The following is a 16,677-nucleotide window of genomic DNA, read 5'->3' on the forward strand; positions in this document are numbered from 1 at the left end:
AACTGGCTTTCTTCCTAACTTACTCTCCCCATCCACTGAGCAGCAGACCAGCTGCACTTGGCCGTCCATCCGGTAATCTCCCTCTACCACACCAGCAATGGCTGCAGGAAAGTTATCTTTAAAGATGACTTCTCCAGTGCGGTCGCTTCGAGCATCAACCTAAGAAGGAAACAAGAACTTTAAAAGTTGCTTGTGCCACAATTATTTTTAAAAATCTCAATATGTTAAGATAAAACTCAGCTTTACAAGTCATTTAATATTGCGGCTTTCAAGAACACTTCATGGTGGCCAGGCGCTGCAGCGAAACAGGCAAAGCCGCCGCCTTTGGCACTGGCATCCTACATGGGCGCCAGGAGTCCTAGCTGCTGCACTTCCAATCCAGCTCTCTGCTATGACCTGGGAAAGCAGTAGAAGACGGCCCAAGTGCTTGGGCCCGGGCACCCATGAAGGAGACGCAGAGGAAACTCCTGGCTTTGCACCAGCCCAGTTCTGGACACTGCGACCATATGGGGAGTGAACCAGCAGATGGAAGACTTCTCTCTTTCTCTCCCTCTAACTCTTTCAAATGAATAAATAAATTGTAAAAAAAAAAAAAAAAAAAAAAAAAGACTCCATGAAGCCCTGTGTCTCCTGTGGAGACACTCAAGGCCACTGGGAGACTGTGCGGGGCCTCAACCAGGACACGTTGTTCTTTTTCAGCAGAAGCTGTCTTACGTGGCCTTCACACAGCGCTTCATACAGCATAACGCAAGGGGCATGAGCTCCTCGGCCGAAATGCCCGTTCGTATCCCAGCTCTGTCACTACCAGTGACGGGATCGTGGGCAAGCTCCTTAATCGTCCTGTGCTTGAGTTTCTCATCTGGGGATCGACAGCCAGAACACGGGCCAAATGAAAGTATGCACACTTCAGAGCTGTAAAGAGGCCCAAAGGAGTTAACCCACGGAATGTACTTAGGACAGAGCCTAGCACATGGAGGTACGCAGTGTGTTAGCGCTATGTAAGAATGAATGTCTTTATTATATACAAATGTGAAAAATACATTCAAGGGGGAGCCAAAGAGTCCATGGAAAAATGTACAGTATCTTTTACATTTCGATTTACTTGAGAGACAGAGAAAGACAAAAGGGAGCACACTTGAGTGCACACTCCCCTACTTCCTGATTCACTCCCCAAAAGCTCTCAATGCCAGAACTGAAGTCAGGAGCCAAGAACGCAATCCAGATCTCCCCTGTGGATGGCAGGAGCCAGCTGTGTCAGCCATCACCACTGCCTGTCAGGGCCTATGTTAGCAGGAAGCTAGAATCAGAAGCTGGAGCTGGGAGCCAAACTCAGGTGCCCCAGGGTGGTGCCTGGGTGTCCTAACTGACAGCTTAAGCCAAATGCCTGCCCCTCATTATTTTTTAATTTCACTTTGTCCACGAATGTTTTGAAGCTCCTTCACATATGTAAAGTTTGAAAAATGGCTAGTTGGCCCAATTTTCCACCATGTAACCTTTTAAAACAACCCTCTTCCACAGAGACACTATTCAGATACATTAGAAAGCTCTCCTACCTTTTGAGTTTCTTCTTCCCAGTAGCTAGTTCTGATCAGAAACAAGTGCATCTCAAAAACAATTATGAAGGACAATCATTTAAAATTATGATTTTTATTCCAAGGAAGGACACTGGTATCCATCAACAAAGGGATAACTACAGAAAAATCTAGTAATCACCTCAAAGACAGTGCTACTCACTAATTCTATCTTTTCATAAACACCCTTCTGAGGCCAAACTTTGCCAAATTTTAAAACCAAAAAATAATTCAAGTCACAGATTATTCCTTGTTTGCGAGTGTATCACTTTCAAGTATCCATGTTTTCAACAATAGCATCATAAAAGCCTGAAAATTACAAATGCTAAACCCTGTGAAGTAGTGAATGGTCTGTACTTTACCAAAGCTCTTGGTGTATCAGCATAACTCTCTAACTCAAGCTGAACTCACATTGCTGCTTCCTAGCTAAGCCTTGCTACTTCACAGCTTCCCACACTGCATTTCCACAATATTTAACAAACAAGATGGCTCATCTGCTAATTAAGCAGCACGACTACAGATTAGTATTTCTGTAGACATTCCTCTCTTTTGCGGATCCAACATGGAGGTCTAGCTGGAAGGAGAGGCAGATGACCTTTCAAGTCAATCAACGACTTTCTGAAGACAAAGCTAACTGGCTGGCACTTTTTTTGTTTGTTTTATTCTGGGAAGGCTGAAATGGAATTCCCATGCAAATTTATCTCCGGCCAGAATTTTCCCCCAGCTGCAATGCCAGGTGGACAATAGGGAAGACAGGACTGGAAGCCATCAAGCTAAGTCTGGTCCAGGTTCTGGACCTGCTGCCTCCAGAATTCCTGTGCTCCAGGTGGGACTTCTTGTCGGAGGTGGAGCTAAAGAAACTGAAAACCACCTCCATCCATTTGCCACAAGATCAGACAAATGTCCTTAATGCCACCTGCTGGCTGGTCTTATTAGTATCTACACCTACATTCACAAGCTGGATCTGTGTATTTCCCACTTTTAGTGTATTTGTTAAGAGTAATCAGTTTTTCCACTTCCATAATGATTGTGAATTTTTCCCCTCTAGAATAGATTATATAACAGAAATTCTTCAAAGTTTTGAAAGCATTTAATATAAAGAATCTAAGTCCAGAGTCATACCTGGGGGTAACCTCTGATAATTTCTTGTCTCCTACTTTTCTAATTCTTGACTCAACCATAATGATTTATATTTCCCCAAAATATGGTCCACTGCTATGGTCTCAATATTTGCTTTCTCCAAAAGTTTATAATGTAGAAATCCCAACCCCTAAAGTGATAGTAGCATGCGGTGGAACTGGGGGGCAGGTGACTGAGTAAGGAGGGCAGGGCCTCTGTAAACAGCATTAGAGCCCATTTAAGAGGCCCCTGAGGGATCCCTTGCCCCTCGTGCCACGTGCAGTTACAGGGAGAGCACAGTGAGCTCTCACCAGATACTGAGTCTGGGCTTTCCAGCCTCCAGTGTAAAACAAACCTGGTATTTTATAAACTACTTTGCCTATAGTATTTTGCTCTAACAGCCCAAATGGACTAAGTCATCCATCTGTGGACTTTCAAATCCATTAACAAGCAAGTACACAGACTTCCCTTATAACCTGAATACCTATACCAAAGACAAAACTTAGCAGAGAAGCAGGAACCAACCTAATTGTCCTTCAAGTAACTCGGGCTCTAAAGAAAGCTGCAGGAAGACTACAGGTGCTGGGGAAAAGTAACGAAAAATCAAAGCAGGAAAGACAGGAATCAGCTGATCCCCTTCAGGCAATTCAACACCTACAGACAAGAAAGCTAGGGCAAATGGTCTCCATGGAGACGTGGCAGCTCCGGAGGCAGTTTCTAACAAGACAATCCTGACTTGCCAAATGACTAGAAAATTGTGATTTGAAGTTATAAATAGAAAAAAAAGCAAGAGGATTTTATTTTGAAGTTATAGCTGCTTGATGTTAGCAATATACTAACATGATTCTTTCCACTAATTTCCAGTTTTAAAGATCTATTAGAAAAGAGCTATCCACACTGTTCATTGTTAAGTTATTAAAATTCCTTTTGTTACTGGCCCACGCTTGCAGTCAACCTGCTTAATGCATCCCCATTCCTTCAAGGAAGAGCTGCAGAATGGATCTCCCTGGAGAGTCTCCTTCAGTTACCAAACTGCAAGAATCCTCAGTCACTCTGTAGGGCTGAAAACCACAGCGGGAAGACTGTGAGGTTAAATTAGAAGACACAGCCAAGGACTCGGTTTGTATCACCACGGTACAGTTCCAAGTCACACAGCCAAGACGTCAGACCATTACTGCTATGGATCATACCCCAACTCTGCTATTTAAACTCACCTTCCCGTTAGACCAACCAGTTATCAGTTCACACACTCCATCAGAGTTAAGGTCAAAAGCATGAATGCTCATGGCATGATTTTTGGACTGAAAAAGAATTCCAATAATTAGTAGTGAAGTCTCTCAATAAGTCTCAAGTACTACAGTATCAGAGGCTGAATGATACGAACTTTAATTCTCCAGTACCGGGCTGTTTTGTCGTAAACTCCAACTGTGCCATTGGAAAGGGCATAACCAAACCGACTGCCATACATGGGGCACAGAGAGGTGATGATCTGAAAAACAAAATACAAATGCATCTTCCCACAAAGGCTTGATTTCATGTGAAGCAAGGTGTTATAAAACTGCATGCCTTGCTACAACTGTGTTAAAATCAGATCCAAGGGGCTGGCAGTGTGGTGCAGCAGGTTAAGCCACTACTAATAATGCCGGCATCCCATATCAGAGTGCCAGTTCAAGTCCTGGCTCTCCACTTCTGATCTGGCTCCTTGTTGATGCTCCTGAGAAGGCAGAAAGAGATGGCCCACGTACCTGAGTTCCTGTCACCCACATGGAAGACCCAGATGGATTTCTGGGCTCCTGGCTTTAGCCTGGACCAGCCCCAGGCCTTGCAGCCAATTAGGGAGGAAACCAGCAGATAGACAATACTTCTCTGTCTCTCCCTCCTCGCTGTCACTCTGCCTTTCAAATAAATTATTAAGTTTTTTAAAATTATATTTAAATGTGCTCCCAACCCATTAGAGGGGAATGCACTCCTCTTCTCAAGATCCATGTCATCTATTTCACTGTTGTATAATCAGGTTTAAATGAACTCATGGAGTTTGGTGTTTTAGATCAGGTTTATGTGGCAAGTTTCAGAAAATTATTTTTTTAAGATTTATTTATTTGAAAGTTGGAGTTAAACAGAGAGATAAGGAGAGGCAGAGAGAGAAAAAGGTCTTCCATCGGCTGGTTCACTCCACAGTTGGCCACAATAGCATGAGCCAGGAGCTTCGTCTGGGAACCCCGCACATGTGCAGGGGCCCAAGGACTTGGGCCATCCTCTACTACTTTCCTAGGCTACAGCAGAGAGCTGGATTGGAAGTGGAACAGCTGGGACTCGAACCGGCACCGATATGGGATGCTAGCACTGCAGGCAGTGGCTTTACCTGCTACGCCACAGTGCCGACCCCAGAAAAGTATTTTTTTAAGCACCGTAAAACTGAAGTAAAGAGGGAAATAAGCCAAGTACACAAGATCTAGAATACACATAACAGATGTTATTCACAAAAGATTTTAAGGACTGATCCAGTTTCCTAACTTATAATACCCTACGTTCTAAATTTTTAAAAGATTTGTAATCTACAATTGAATATCTAACTTTCCATGTACATATTTTTCTGTGACATAATTTATTGTTTGCCAGAGGTAAAAAAGGAAACATAAGCCTGTGAAAACTGAAAACCCAGGCTTATGGATCTGTGTGGTATAAAACAATATACATAATGCATATATTATACAAAATATTTACAGAACTGTTCAGGGACTGAACATGCCCCAAAGGATAAAATTTTAAAATACTGGGGCCGGCGCCGTGGCTCACTTGGTTAATCCTCCACCTGCGGCGCCAGCATCCCATATGGGCGCCAGGTTCTAGTCCTGGTTGCTCTTCTTCCAGTCTAGCTCTCTGCTATGGCCAGGAGGGCAGTGGAAGATGGCCCAAGTGCTTGAGCTCCTGCACCCACGTGGGAAACCAGGAAGAAGCACCTGGCTCCTGGCTTCGGATCAGCACAGCGCCAGCCGTAGCGGCCATTTGGGGAGTGAACCAGCGGAAGGAAGACCTTTCTCTTTGTCTCTCTCTCACTGTCTACAACTCTACCTGTCAAATAAAAAAACTCTTTTTAGATACTGAGCAAAATTATCCTTTAAAGTTAAAAACAAAGCTTTATAACATTTATGATCCTGAAGATCTACTTTCTAACTCTGACCCTAATACAAGAGGTATTAAGAAATGAGTTGTATAAAGCAGAGAACAGTTACGTAATTTCCTTTACACCTACAGCCTTTCTACAAAACCACCCACTTCATTTAACTCTAAATACAAAGTGCTGTGTAGGATTTCAGAATTATCTAGCTCCAGGCAGTACTGTTCAACTGCCACAAGAATTATGACTCTGCTAGGAGCTATACCAAACTAAGGGGACAGGAAAACGGTCCTGCAATAAAGAATGTTATAAAGACAGTAATTTCAAAAATTTAGCTACAGGTCCCCCACTCCATTTGTGCTGCCTTAGTTCCCTGTTTCTTTTCCTTTCTTTTTGATGTGGACTAGACAACCAACAGATCCCCTCAAACCCCTGCTCTGCTACATGTTCTCTTCTCCTCTTCCAGGATTTAGGAAAAACGTCTCAAAAACATTCTTTCCTCATATCCAGGGCTGACAATAAACAAAAATCCAAGAAAAGCTGAATAAGTCCCACCAAATGAAAAAGTATAATACAAATTAGAATGAAAGAGATGGGTCCAGCGCTGTGGCATATCTGGTAAAGCTGCCACTTGCAGTGCTGGCATCCCATATGGGCGCTGGTTCGAGTCCCAGCTGTTCTACTTCCAATCCAGCTCTCTGCTGTGGCCTGGGAAAGCAACAGAAGATGACCCAAGTCCTTGGGCCCCTGCATCCACGTGGGAAACCCAGAGGAAGCTCCTGGCTCCTGGCTTCGGATAGGCCCAGCTCCAGCCATTGCGCCCATTTGGGGAATGAACTAGCGGATGGAAGACCTCTCTCTCTCTCTGTGTCTCTGACTCTCTGTAACTCTGCCTTTAAGATAATAAATAAATAAATCTTAAAAAAAAAAAAAAGAATGAAAGAGATACAATAATGTAGGACCTACAGGCCAGTGATTCTTTTTATTTTTTTTTTTATCTTTTTTTTTTTTTTTGACAGGCAGAGTGGACAGTGAGAGAGACAGACAGAGAGAAAGGTCTTCCTTTGCCGCTGGTTCACCCTCCAATGGCCGCCGCGGCCAGCACACCGCGCTGATCCGAAGCCAGGAGCCAGGTGCTTCTCCTGGTCTCCCATGCGGGTGCAGAGCCCAAACACTTGAGCCATCCTCCACTGCACTCCCTGGCCATAGCAGAGAGCTGGCCTGGAAGAGGGGCAACTGGGACAGAATCTGGCGCCCCGACCGGAACTAGAACCCGGTGTGCCAGCGCCGCAAGGCGGAGGATTAGCCTAGTGAGCCGCGGCGCCGGCCAGGCCAGTGATTCTTGAGCTAGGATTTTTTTTTGGAGGGGAGGGGACTTATACAAAAACTCAATGTAACATTTAACTTTTCTAATTTTTGGAAATAATATTAATACCTTCCTATTAGAGTTGTAAGGATTCAATGAGTTACTTCATATAAAGCATTTAAAATAGTACCTGCTATATAATAGGTACATAATAAATGATTTCCATTATTATTATAATTATTATTATTACATGGATTAACTAATCATTATGTATTCAACTATACTTAATTTTTCTCTAATCAGTCTTTTTAAAATATATCTTTTTTTTTTGACAGGCAGAGTGGACAGTGAGAGAGAGACAGAAAGGTCTTCCTTTTCCGTTGGTTCATGTTTTCTACTTTTACCTCTCATGCTGTTTTCATTTTATTATTTTTTATTTTTATTTATTCATTTATTTCATTTATTAAAAGCCAGAGAGAGAGAGGCATAGATGGATAAACAGAGAATTTCCATTTGCTGATCCACTCCCCAAATGCTTACAACAGCCAGGGCTAGGTGAGGCCGAAACTAGGGGCCGGGAACTCAATCCCAGTCTTCCACATGGGTGGCAGAGACCCAATTACTTGAGCCATCACCTGGTGCCTCCCCACAGTGCACATCAGCAGGGAGAGCAGCTGGGACTCAAGCCCAGGCACTAAAACACAGAATACAACATCCCAAGCCAGCATCTTAACCACTCGGGCAAAAGCCTGTCCCTCAAAATATATCTTAATACAGGGTTTTTAAATGCTTCTTTCTCTTGAGCATGTGGCTCTGGGTGACCACCACAGTTTTATTCCTAAAGCCATCTGGGTTGTGTGAAGATGTCCTGGCACTCTAATTTCATGTAATATTGAACGTTGTTGACCCACTGCCCCCAGGGCTACCACAATTCCGAAGCAGTTATGTCTTACCTCTGTTTCTGTCATTTCTGCCACAATCTCGTCTTCTTTAAAAACTCGGATGTCAAAATCCTCAGAACCAACGAGAAGCTTCGGGGTTAAAATAGAAATCAGCCACATTTAGTTTAGTAAGTGAATGCAGGAAAATTTCCTAAGTGAAACCAAAGACTGTCAGAGTACTGCTTATGCTCTTACTGCCACCCAAGAGTTCCAGCGCCCCAGTACGCAGATGCTCAGAGGTTCCCGCTAATGGAGGGTCAACAGATCCAGTGAGTAAAGAAAACTGGCCGCTACAGATTTCATCTGCCCTGTGGGTGCACATCTGGCCAGAACACAGCTTTTCACTGAGCACCTGAAAATGCTTCCTGGTTCAAACACCCAAGGACAAGACAGGGCAAGCAGCGCTCAGCACAGCACCTCCCAGCCTCTGGCTGCTCGAGAAGCCAACTTCCACAGTGACCGGAGGAATGATTTCAAAGGCCAAGAGCCAATCTCTGAAACTTTAACATTTCTGAACAAGCTAGCCAAAACTGGAAGCTACTTAATTAAGATGGCGCCAGAGCAATGTCTAAGACTGAATATGACTCAGTTCCCATCAACTGTTCGGCTCTCTCTTCTGTCTTCAAAACATCATGGCCTCGACTTTTGAATTAGACAAATACAAGTGAGTAAATGCACAAAAGAGTGGAGAAAGACAGTCAGTCAGTTAGCTCATCACTCAGGCACCAGGACACCAAAATGAGCCATGACAAGTGAAGATTTTTCTCCATACTGCCACTCTCATAGAAAAATGTATTAAGTTAAACACACCAGAGGTATTTTCTCCATACCTCTTTCTTCCCATCACCATCAAAGTCACACAAGGCCAAGGAATGAACATTGTCTCCAGTAACCTGAAAATAAAACCAAAAATCATTACTATACCATCTTTTTTCACTTAATACAAATCAATCAGCTTTATGAGGAAGAAGATTGCAATACACCAATGGATGCTATTCAAATTATTCATATTCTTTTTTAGTGTATAGAATTACAAGACTATTTCATTTGTTATTATTCAACAGTCAGTGGTTAACAAAAAAAAAAAAAAAACCTGAAAAACATTACAAGTAAAAATGTTTAAAAGTATCAAACAGAATGTTTTCTTCTCCATACCGTCCAAAAGAGATCATTTCCTTCATGATCAAAACCCTGAAGAGCACAATTTCCACCAATGATTGCAAGAGGAGAGGAAATATCTCCCAACGTCCCCAGCACAATTGCATTTGCCCCATCTGTTACCTAGAAGAAAAAAAGACACACAATCTCAGGTATAATGACCTATGGGCACACTGGAGGTCAAGTATATCCATGTCTTTATTTGGATACCCAAATTCCTCTACCATCATTTGTGTGAAGCCACGTGATCTCCCAAGAGGCAGCCACGGCTATCCACCAACACCCACCACAGGGAGCACAGACACAGGGTAAACGCACAGCTCTGTCCTCGCACCTAGCTGTTAGGACAATCCAAGGCTCAGGACCTCAGGGTTCTAGAAGGCAAACTCTCCAAAAAATCAAGACATGGTGTAAACACCCAAACTTCGTGATTTACAGACACCATCTTGGACGGAAAGGCTTTTAATACTATTACCCAGTTCTCTTACTACTATTCTTTTAAATTTAAAAGTTACTAAGAATTACAAAGAACAATAAAACAAACACCCTCACGGTTTTACCATTCAGAATTAATAAATACCTCAGATACTACTGAGTGAAAGAAGACATACAACAAAGAATACATTCTGAATTTGTATGAAATCAAGAACAGAGCAAGCTAATGTATGCTGACAGAAGTCAGAACAGTGATTCCCTGTGTGAAGTAAGAATTTATTGGAATGGGGCACAGTAATACTTTCTGAAGTGACAGAAATGTTCTATATTCTTATTGGAGGTGTTGGTTACAAGAGCAAAACTCACCAAATTGTACAATTAAGGTTTGTGCATTTCACAGTAGGTATATTTTAACTCAATAAAAAAATGTAAACAAAATGTACTAGTATTTCCAGAAATTTATTCTTAGGAAATAATCAGAGAAGTGGGCAAAGATTATCACTGTATCAACTATAATTGAGAAAGAGTGGAAAAAACATAAATGTTTGATAATACTGAATTGATGAAACAAACTATGAAATATCACAGAACAAATAAGAATGATAAATAAATATACAGTAACTCCATATAAGACTCAGTTACAATATATTAAGGAATGGAAAGGCTATATGTAATAGCTAGGGAGCAGGATGTCCATTAACTCATGAATAGATAAGTAAAATATGGTATATACATGCAAAGGAATATTTTTCAGTCATAAAAAGGAATGAAGTACTGATACATGCTACAACATGGATCAACCTGCAAAATACTATGCTAAAAAATAAGTCACAGAATATGTAAGGTATTATATGATTACTTATTCATGAAATGTTTATCATAGGCAAACATATAGAGCCAGAAAGTAGATTACAGGCTGCCTAAGGTTAGGAGGCTAAGGAAAAGGAGAGTGTGGGGCAGGCACCTGGTATAGCAGTTAAAATGCCAGTTAGGATGCCTATATTCCACATGGAAGTGCCCAGGTTCAAGTTCTGGATCTGCTTCTGATTCGTTTCCTGCCAATGTGCACTCTGGGGAGAGCAGATGACAACTCAAGTAGTTGGGTCCCTGACACCACGTGGGAGACTTGGATTGAGTTCTGGGCTGCTGGCTTTCGCCTGGCACATCCCCAGCTGTTGCAGGCATTTGAGAAGTAAATCAGGAGATGAAAGATCTCTCGAGCCTGATCTCTCCTCTCGCTCTCTCCCATTCCATCTCTCTCCCCTTCAAATAAATAAAAATTTAGATGAAAAGAAGAAGAGGAAGAGCTTGTAGCTCTTTAAAAAAAAGAAAATGAGAGTGACTCCTAAAATGGGCATGAAGCTTCTTTTTGGGATAATTAAGATGTCTGAAATTGACTGTAGTGATGTTACGCAACTGTAAATGAATTAAAAGCCACTGAATTGTATACTTTATTTTTTTTAAGATTTATTTTATTTATTTGAAAGATAGAGTTAGAAGGAGAGGTAAGAGAAAGAGAGGTCTTACATCGCTGGTTCACTCCCCAAATGGCTGCAATGGCAGGAGCTGAGCCAACCCAAAGCCAGGAGCCAGGAGCTTCTTCCAGGTCTCCCACAGGGGTGCAGGGGCCCAAGGACTCAGGCCATCTTCCACTGCTTTCCCAGATCCATTAGCAGGGAGTTGGATCAGAAGTGGAGCAGCCAGGACTCGAACCGGCGCCCATATGGGATTCTGGTGCTGTAGGCCAGGTCTTTAACCTGCTGTGCCACAATGCTGGGCCCTGAATAGCATACTTTAAATAGGTAACTTCAGGGCAGGCATTCCATATCAGAGTGCCTAGGATCAAGTCCTGCTTCTGCCTCCCTTCCAGCTTCCTGCTAATGCACACCCTGGCAGGCAGCAGATGGCAGCTCAACTACTTGAGTCCCTGCCATCCAAGTTAGAGACCCAGGTGGGATTCCAAGCTCCTGGTTTCAGCCTGACCCAGCTCTGACTGTTGCAGGCAGTTGGGGAGTGAACCAGCAGATGGAATCTCTCTCTCTCTCTCTATCCCTCTTTCTCTCTCTCTCCCCTTGTCATTCTGTCTTTCAAATAAATTTAAACAAACTTTAAAAAATCAAATACTTATTAAAAAGTGGGTAAACTGCATGGTATGTTAATTATAATAATCCTGTTATTAGAAAGAAAAAGTAAAAGGCTACATGTATATGGTATTATCTTATTTTGTAAAATAATTTTACTCATATATTTAGCAAAAAATCCAGATAAATAAATTTAAGAGTTAAATCTTATTTCCGGATGAAGAAATTATGGGTAACTTTTTGTTTTTGTTTCTCTGTCTTTTCTGTAAGACCATTAATTACTTGGGTATTAAGGTTGCAGCAGCCTGTAGATGGCAGGCTATAATAAGGGCTTCTCCTACAAACTTGTACTTTAAACATCAATGCACAGTCACCAGGAGACCTCTCTGCTGGCTTCTCAGCTCTTGGCTGAATTCCCAGTGGGAGATCTTGACAGGTGACAGTATCATGGACGGACCTCATAGAGATAGGCTGGGGGGTCACCAATGACCCTCCATGAACAAATAAAGAGGTTCCAAGAACATGAAGCAGCTTTAAATGGCAAAATCTCCATATTGGTTACACTGTAAAAGTCACATTAAACAGACCAAAAACATTGTCTGATCTCTTTCAAGCATAAAAAAAAAAGTGGACATTAATGAGGTAATGGGAATTTTATGGTACAAAGGATTGTACTTGCCTCTCTGTAGAACAAATCTGAGTTATTGTAGACATCATAAGCCAAAAGATTGGTCTGCGTCCCCACTAAAAGAGTATCATAGCCAAGCTCCGGGTTCAATACTCCTGCAGTCAGGCAGCTCACTGCCTGGTTAATGTTGAGAAGAGAAACATCTGATTCCAGAGGGCTCTGGAAGACCCTGGGCGCACTGAAATGCTGGCTCCGGGTATGAGGATTGTGAATAAAAACCTAAAACAAAAATAGTTAATTATACTCCCTTAAATATGTAAAATTAGCATCATACTTTAACAACAAAAAGAATTTCATTAACAGATATTAACACTAGCAAGAAGTCACTTTAATCACCTATAAAACTTCAAACACTCATACACAGTTCTAGGTATGGCCAACTTTCAGCTGCTACAAATTAAAGAAATCCAGTGGTTCTCAGCCTTGTAAAAACAAGGTAATGAACAAGACCTAGTTGTCACTTACCAGGGCAACCTATATACTACCCCCAGCAGGATGTGCAAGCACTTTTACAAACCAGACTTCCCTGACTAAACTACAGGGAGCTGCTACCAGCTTCACTGTGATTGCTAGACACCAAGATTATAGAAAACAAGATTGGGGCAGTTCTAGTCCCGGCTGCTCCTCTTCCAATCCAGCTCTTCGCCATGGCCTGGGAAAGCAGTGGAAGATGGCCCAAGTCCTTGGGCCCCTGCACCCATGTGGGAGACCAGGAAGAGGCTCCCGGCTTCAGATTGGCGCAGTTCTGGCTGTTGCGGCCATCTGGGAGGTGAACCAATGGAAGGAAGACCTTTCTCTCTGTCTCGCCCTCTCACTGTCTGTAACTCTACCTCTCAAATAAATAAAAATCTTTAAAAAAAAAAATAAATAAACAGGATTAACACTGCCAGAGCCGGCATTGTGGCATAGAGGGTTAAGCTGCTGCCCACAACACCAGCACCCCATATAGGCACCAGTTCACATCCTGGCTGCTCCTCTTCTGATCCAGCTCTCTACTTTGTGGCCTGGGAAAGCAGTGGAGGATGGTCCAAGTGCTTGGGCCCCTGCTCCAGCATGAGAGACCTGGAGGAGGCTCCTGGCTCCTAGCTTCAGATTCACCCAGCTCCAGACATTGTGGCCATTTGGAGAGTAAACCAGCAGATGGAGGATCTCTTTGTCTCTCTCTCCCTCTATAACTCTAACTTTTAAATAATTAAACAAGTCTTTAAAAATTAAAAAAAATGATTAGCACGTGTTCAAAAAAATATTAATACTTCCTTCAGTATCTTTCATCCAAGAACCTAACAAATTCACTTCCTAACCTTTCTAACAGTGTGGTAGTTAGTAAATCTGTTTATAAACTTAAATTCAGTCACACAAACCTACATGGGTTTTTTAAATATAGGCTTTAATACAGGCTTTTTTAAAGTCTATACTAGTAAGGTGGGGGATTAAATACTTGGCCCAAAGATAATAAATTCAGCAACCTGAATCTTCATAATATAGCCGTATGACTGTTTGCATAAGTAATTCAACTTCCTTGGGCTTCCTCTGTGAAAAGGTTTGAGCCAGGAAATGCATTCTCAAGGAGGGTGATGCTGGTCTCAAGATGGGCAACTGGGTTTGGGATTGGAGTGGGGGGGAGGCAAACCTTATATACCAGAATGAGTAAATGGCCACAGTATAACAAGATATATTCAGTATTGACAGACTCTAACTTACAATGGTTCAACTTCTTATTTTTCTGATAGTGTGAAAACATATATTTTCTGTAAAAAATGTACTCCATCACATGGAAACCTGGATGGAGTTCTGGGTTTGTCTTTGGCCTGACCCAGCCCAGGCCTGGCCACTGTAGGCATTTGGGGAGTGAACTAAAGAATGGAAGATCTTTCTCTCTCTCTCTTTCGCTCTGTTCTCTCTGCCTTTAAAATAATTTTTAAAAATTTTATTGGAGAAATTTTCATTGTCTAAAAAAAGCTCCATGAAGGCAAATATTTATCTATTCTATCTCTCTCTATATATGTAGATATATAAACATACACGATATACATATATACAGATATAGAGAAAGGAAAACACTGGACTAGAGATCCCTTAAGCCCCTTCTAATGATAAAGTTTGCTTTTTTTGTTTGTTTGACAGGTAGAGTTACAGACAGTGAGAGAGAGAGAGAAAGAGAGAAAGGTTTTCCTTCCATTGGTTCACTCCCCAAATGGCCGTCATGGCCAGAGCTATGCCGATCCGAAGCCAGGAGCTTCTTTCCTGGTTTCCCACGTGGGTGCAGGGCCCAAGCACCTGGACCATCCTCCACTGCCCTCCTGGGCCACAGCAGAGAACTGGACTGGAAGAGGAGCAACCGGGACTAGATCCCGGCACCCATATGGGATGCTGGAACCACAGGTGGAGGATTAACCTATTGCGCCACAGCACCAGCCCCAAGTTTGCTACTTTCAAAGGAGTATTCCATCCCTTTGATATAATACAAACAATTAAAGAATTACCTACACGAGCTAGTCTATTTAATAAAAAAATGATTCTCCAAAGAATGGACTAGAAAAATAGAAAACATGTGCAGCTACGGAATACTGCCTTCATGTTCTCATTTGTGTGACTCTTTACAGCATGCTTTGATAATTAACTGCACTTCATCCTCACTCCTTAACTTCTGCTTTACCAGATGAGGTCAGGAGATTGAAATTCCTTTCCTAAGGTCTTGAGACCTCTACGGGGCTAAACATGAAGCTTGGTGTGCTCACAGACCCTAAGCTCTGGAAGCTGCCACCATATCACACTTTGTTTTGTAACAGTTCTGAATGAAGACGTTTCGGAACTTCTACCAGTTAGGCATGCTGAGAAAGAACCAGAGAAGCAATAAGTTATGGGTACCATGTTCATTGTTACTGCAATGGAAAGATTTCTGCCAAAAGCAAAAGGAGTATCAAGAATCAGACTTCTCAGGGTTCCCCTCCTGCTGTTCTGGGTACACAGAAATTCAGTCCCATGGGACTCCTACCTGTCCCTTTTTGGCAAGGAAATAGCATTCTCATTCGCTTGAAAAATGGACCACTCCCAGGGCCCATTTTCTAGACTCTTTCCAAAGGACTGGCTGAGGTTCACCCAGTCATTTGTTCTGCTGACCCTCAGCTGCACGGTGAGAGAAAGCATGTCCCCAGAGGAAAACACTCACGTTCACACTGCAAGAAGACCCTTCCGAAGGGCAGGCATTTGGTGCAGCGGTTAAACTGCAGCTTAGGATGCCTACCTCTCAAATCAGCGCCACCTGGAATGCCCATAGCCCATATCAGAGCCTGGTGTGGGTCCTAGATACATGCTATACCACCTGCAATCCGGCTCCTGCTAATGCACACCTGGGGAGGCAGGCGATGACAGCCCAAGTACTGTGTCCCTGCCACCTACACAACGGATGCTTTCATGTCCCTGGCTTCAGCCTGGCTCAGCCCTGGCTGTTGCAGGCATTTGGGGAGCAAACAGCAGATGGAAGTTCTCTCTGTGTCTCCACCTTTCAAATAATATGAAAATAGAAACCTTTTCCCCAGGCCCATTGGCAGGTCCATGTTCACAAGAGTCCCAGATATAATAATTCAGTCAGTCCTGTTTCTAGAGAGTCAGGCCCCAGAGTGAAACAGTTGGCTTTAACCCTACCTAGAATGCTTGTTTTTAAAGAAAAATACATTCATGAGTTACTAAGATCATAAAATATTATCATTTTTTAAAAGATTTATTTTATTTATTTGGAAGAGTTACAGAGGTCTTCCATTCCGCTGATTCAATCCCCAAATGACTGCAATGGCCAGAGCTGAGCTGATCTAAGCCAGGAGCCAGGAGCTTCCCAGGGTCTCCCACACAGATGCAGGGAACCAAGTCCTTGGGTCATCTTCTACTGCTTTCCCAGGCCATAGCAGAGAGCTGGATCGGAAGAGGAGCAGCTGGGACTCAACCAGCACCCATATGGGATGCCGGCACTGCAGCCCGGGACCTTAACCCGCTGCGCCACAGCACTGGCTCCAAATGATTATCAATTTTCTTAAGATTTATTTATTTATTTGAAAGACAGAGTTAGCGAGAGACAGGCAGAGATCTTCCAGCAACTGGCTTGCTCCACAAACGGCCATAGTTGGGCTAATCCAAAGCCAGGAGCCAGGAACTTCTTTCAGGTCTCCCATGTGGGTGAAGGGGACCACCTTCTACTGATTTCCCAAATGCATCAGCAGGGATCAGAAGTGGAGCAGCCAGGGACTCCCTTACGGGAGTAACTTT

The 16,677-nt window shown here is 42.8% G+C and overlaps 1 protein-coding gene across 1 annotated transcript in view; it reads right to left on the reverse strand.

The window, feature by feature from the left end:
- Positions 1 to 16,677, reverse strand: part of BBS2 (Bardet-Biedl syndrome 2) — a 28,505-nt gene that overhangs the window by 8,658 nt on the left and 3,170 nt on the right. The window contains exons 2-8 of the mRNA XM_002711528.5: positions 12,409 to 12,636; positions 9,211 to 9,336; positions 8,886 to 8,948; positions 8,068 to 8,145; positions 4,075 to 4,179; positions 3,905 to 3,991; positions 24 to 159 (exon numbers count right to left, since the gene is read on the reverse strand). Coding sequence (XP_002711574.2) covers positions 24 to 159; positions 3,905 to 3,991; positions 4,075 to 4,179; positions 8,068 to 8,145; positions 8,886 to 8,948; positions 9,211 to 9,336; positions 12,409 to 12,636 — 823 coding nt within the window. The remainder of the gene's footprint in view (positions 1 to 23; positions 160 to 3,904; positions 3,992 to 4,074; positions 4,180 to 8,067; positions 8,146 to 8,885; positions 8,949 to 9,210; positions 9,337 to 12,408; positions 12,637 to 16,677) is intronic.

Source organism: Oryctolagus cuniculus, chromosome 18 (assembly GCF_964237555.1).
Source record: "Oryctolagus cuniculus chromosome 18, mOryCun1.1, whole genome shotgun sequence".
Lineage (NCBI taxonomy): Eukaryota > Metazoa > Chordata > Mammalia > Lagomorpha > Leporidae > Oryctolagus > Oryctolagus cuniculus.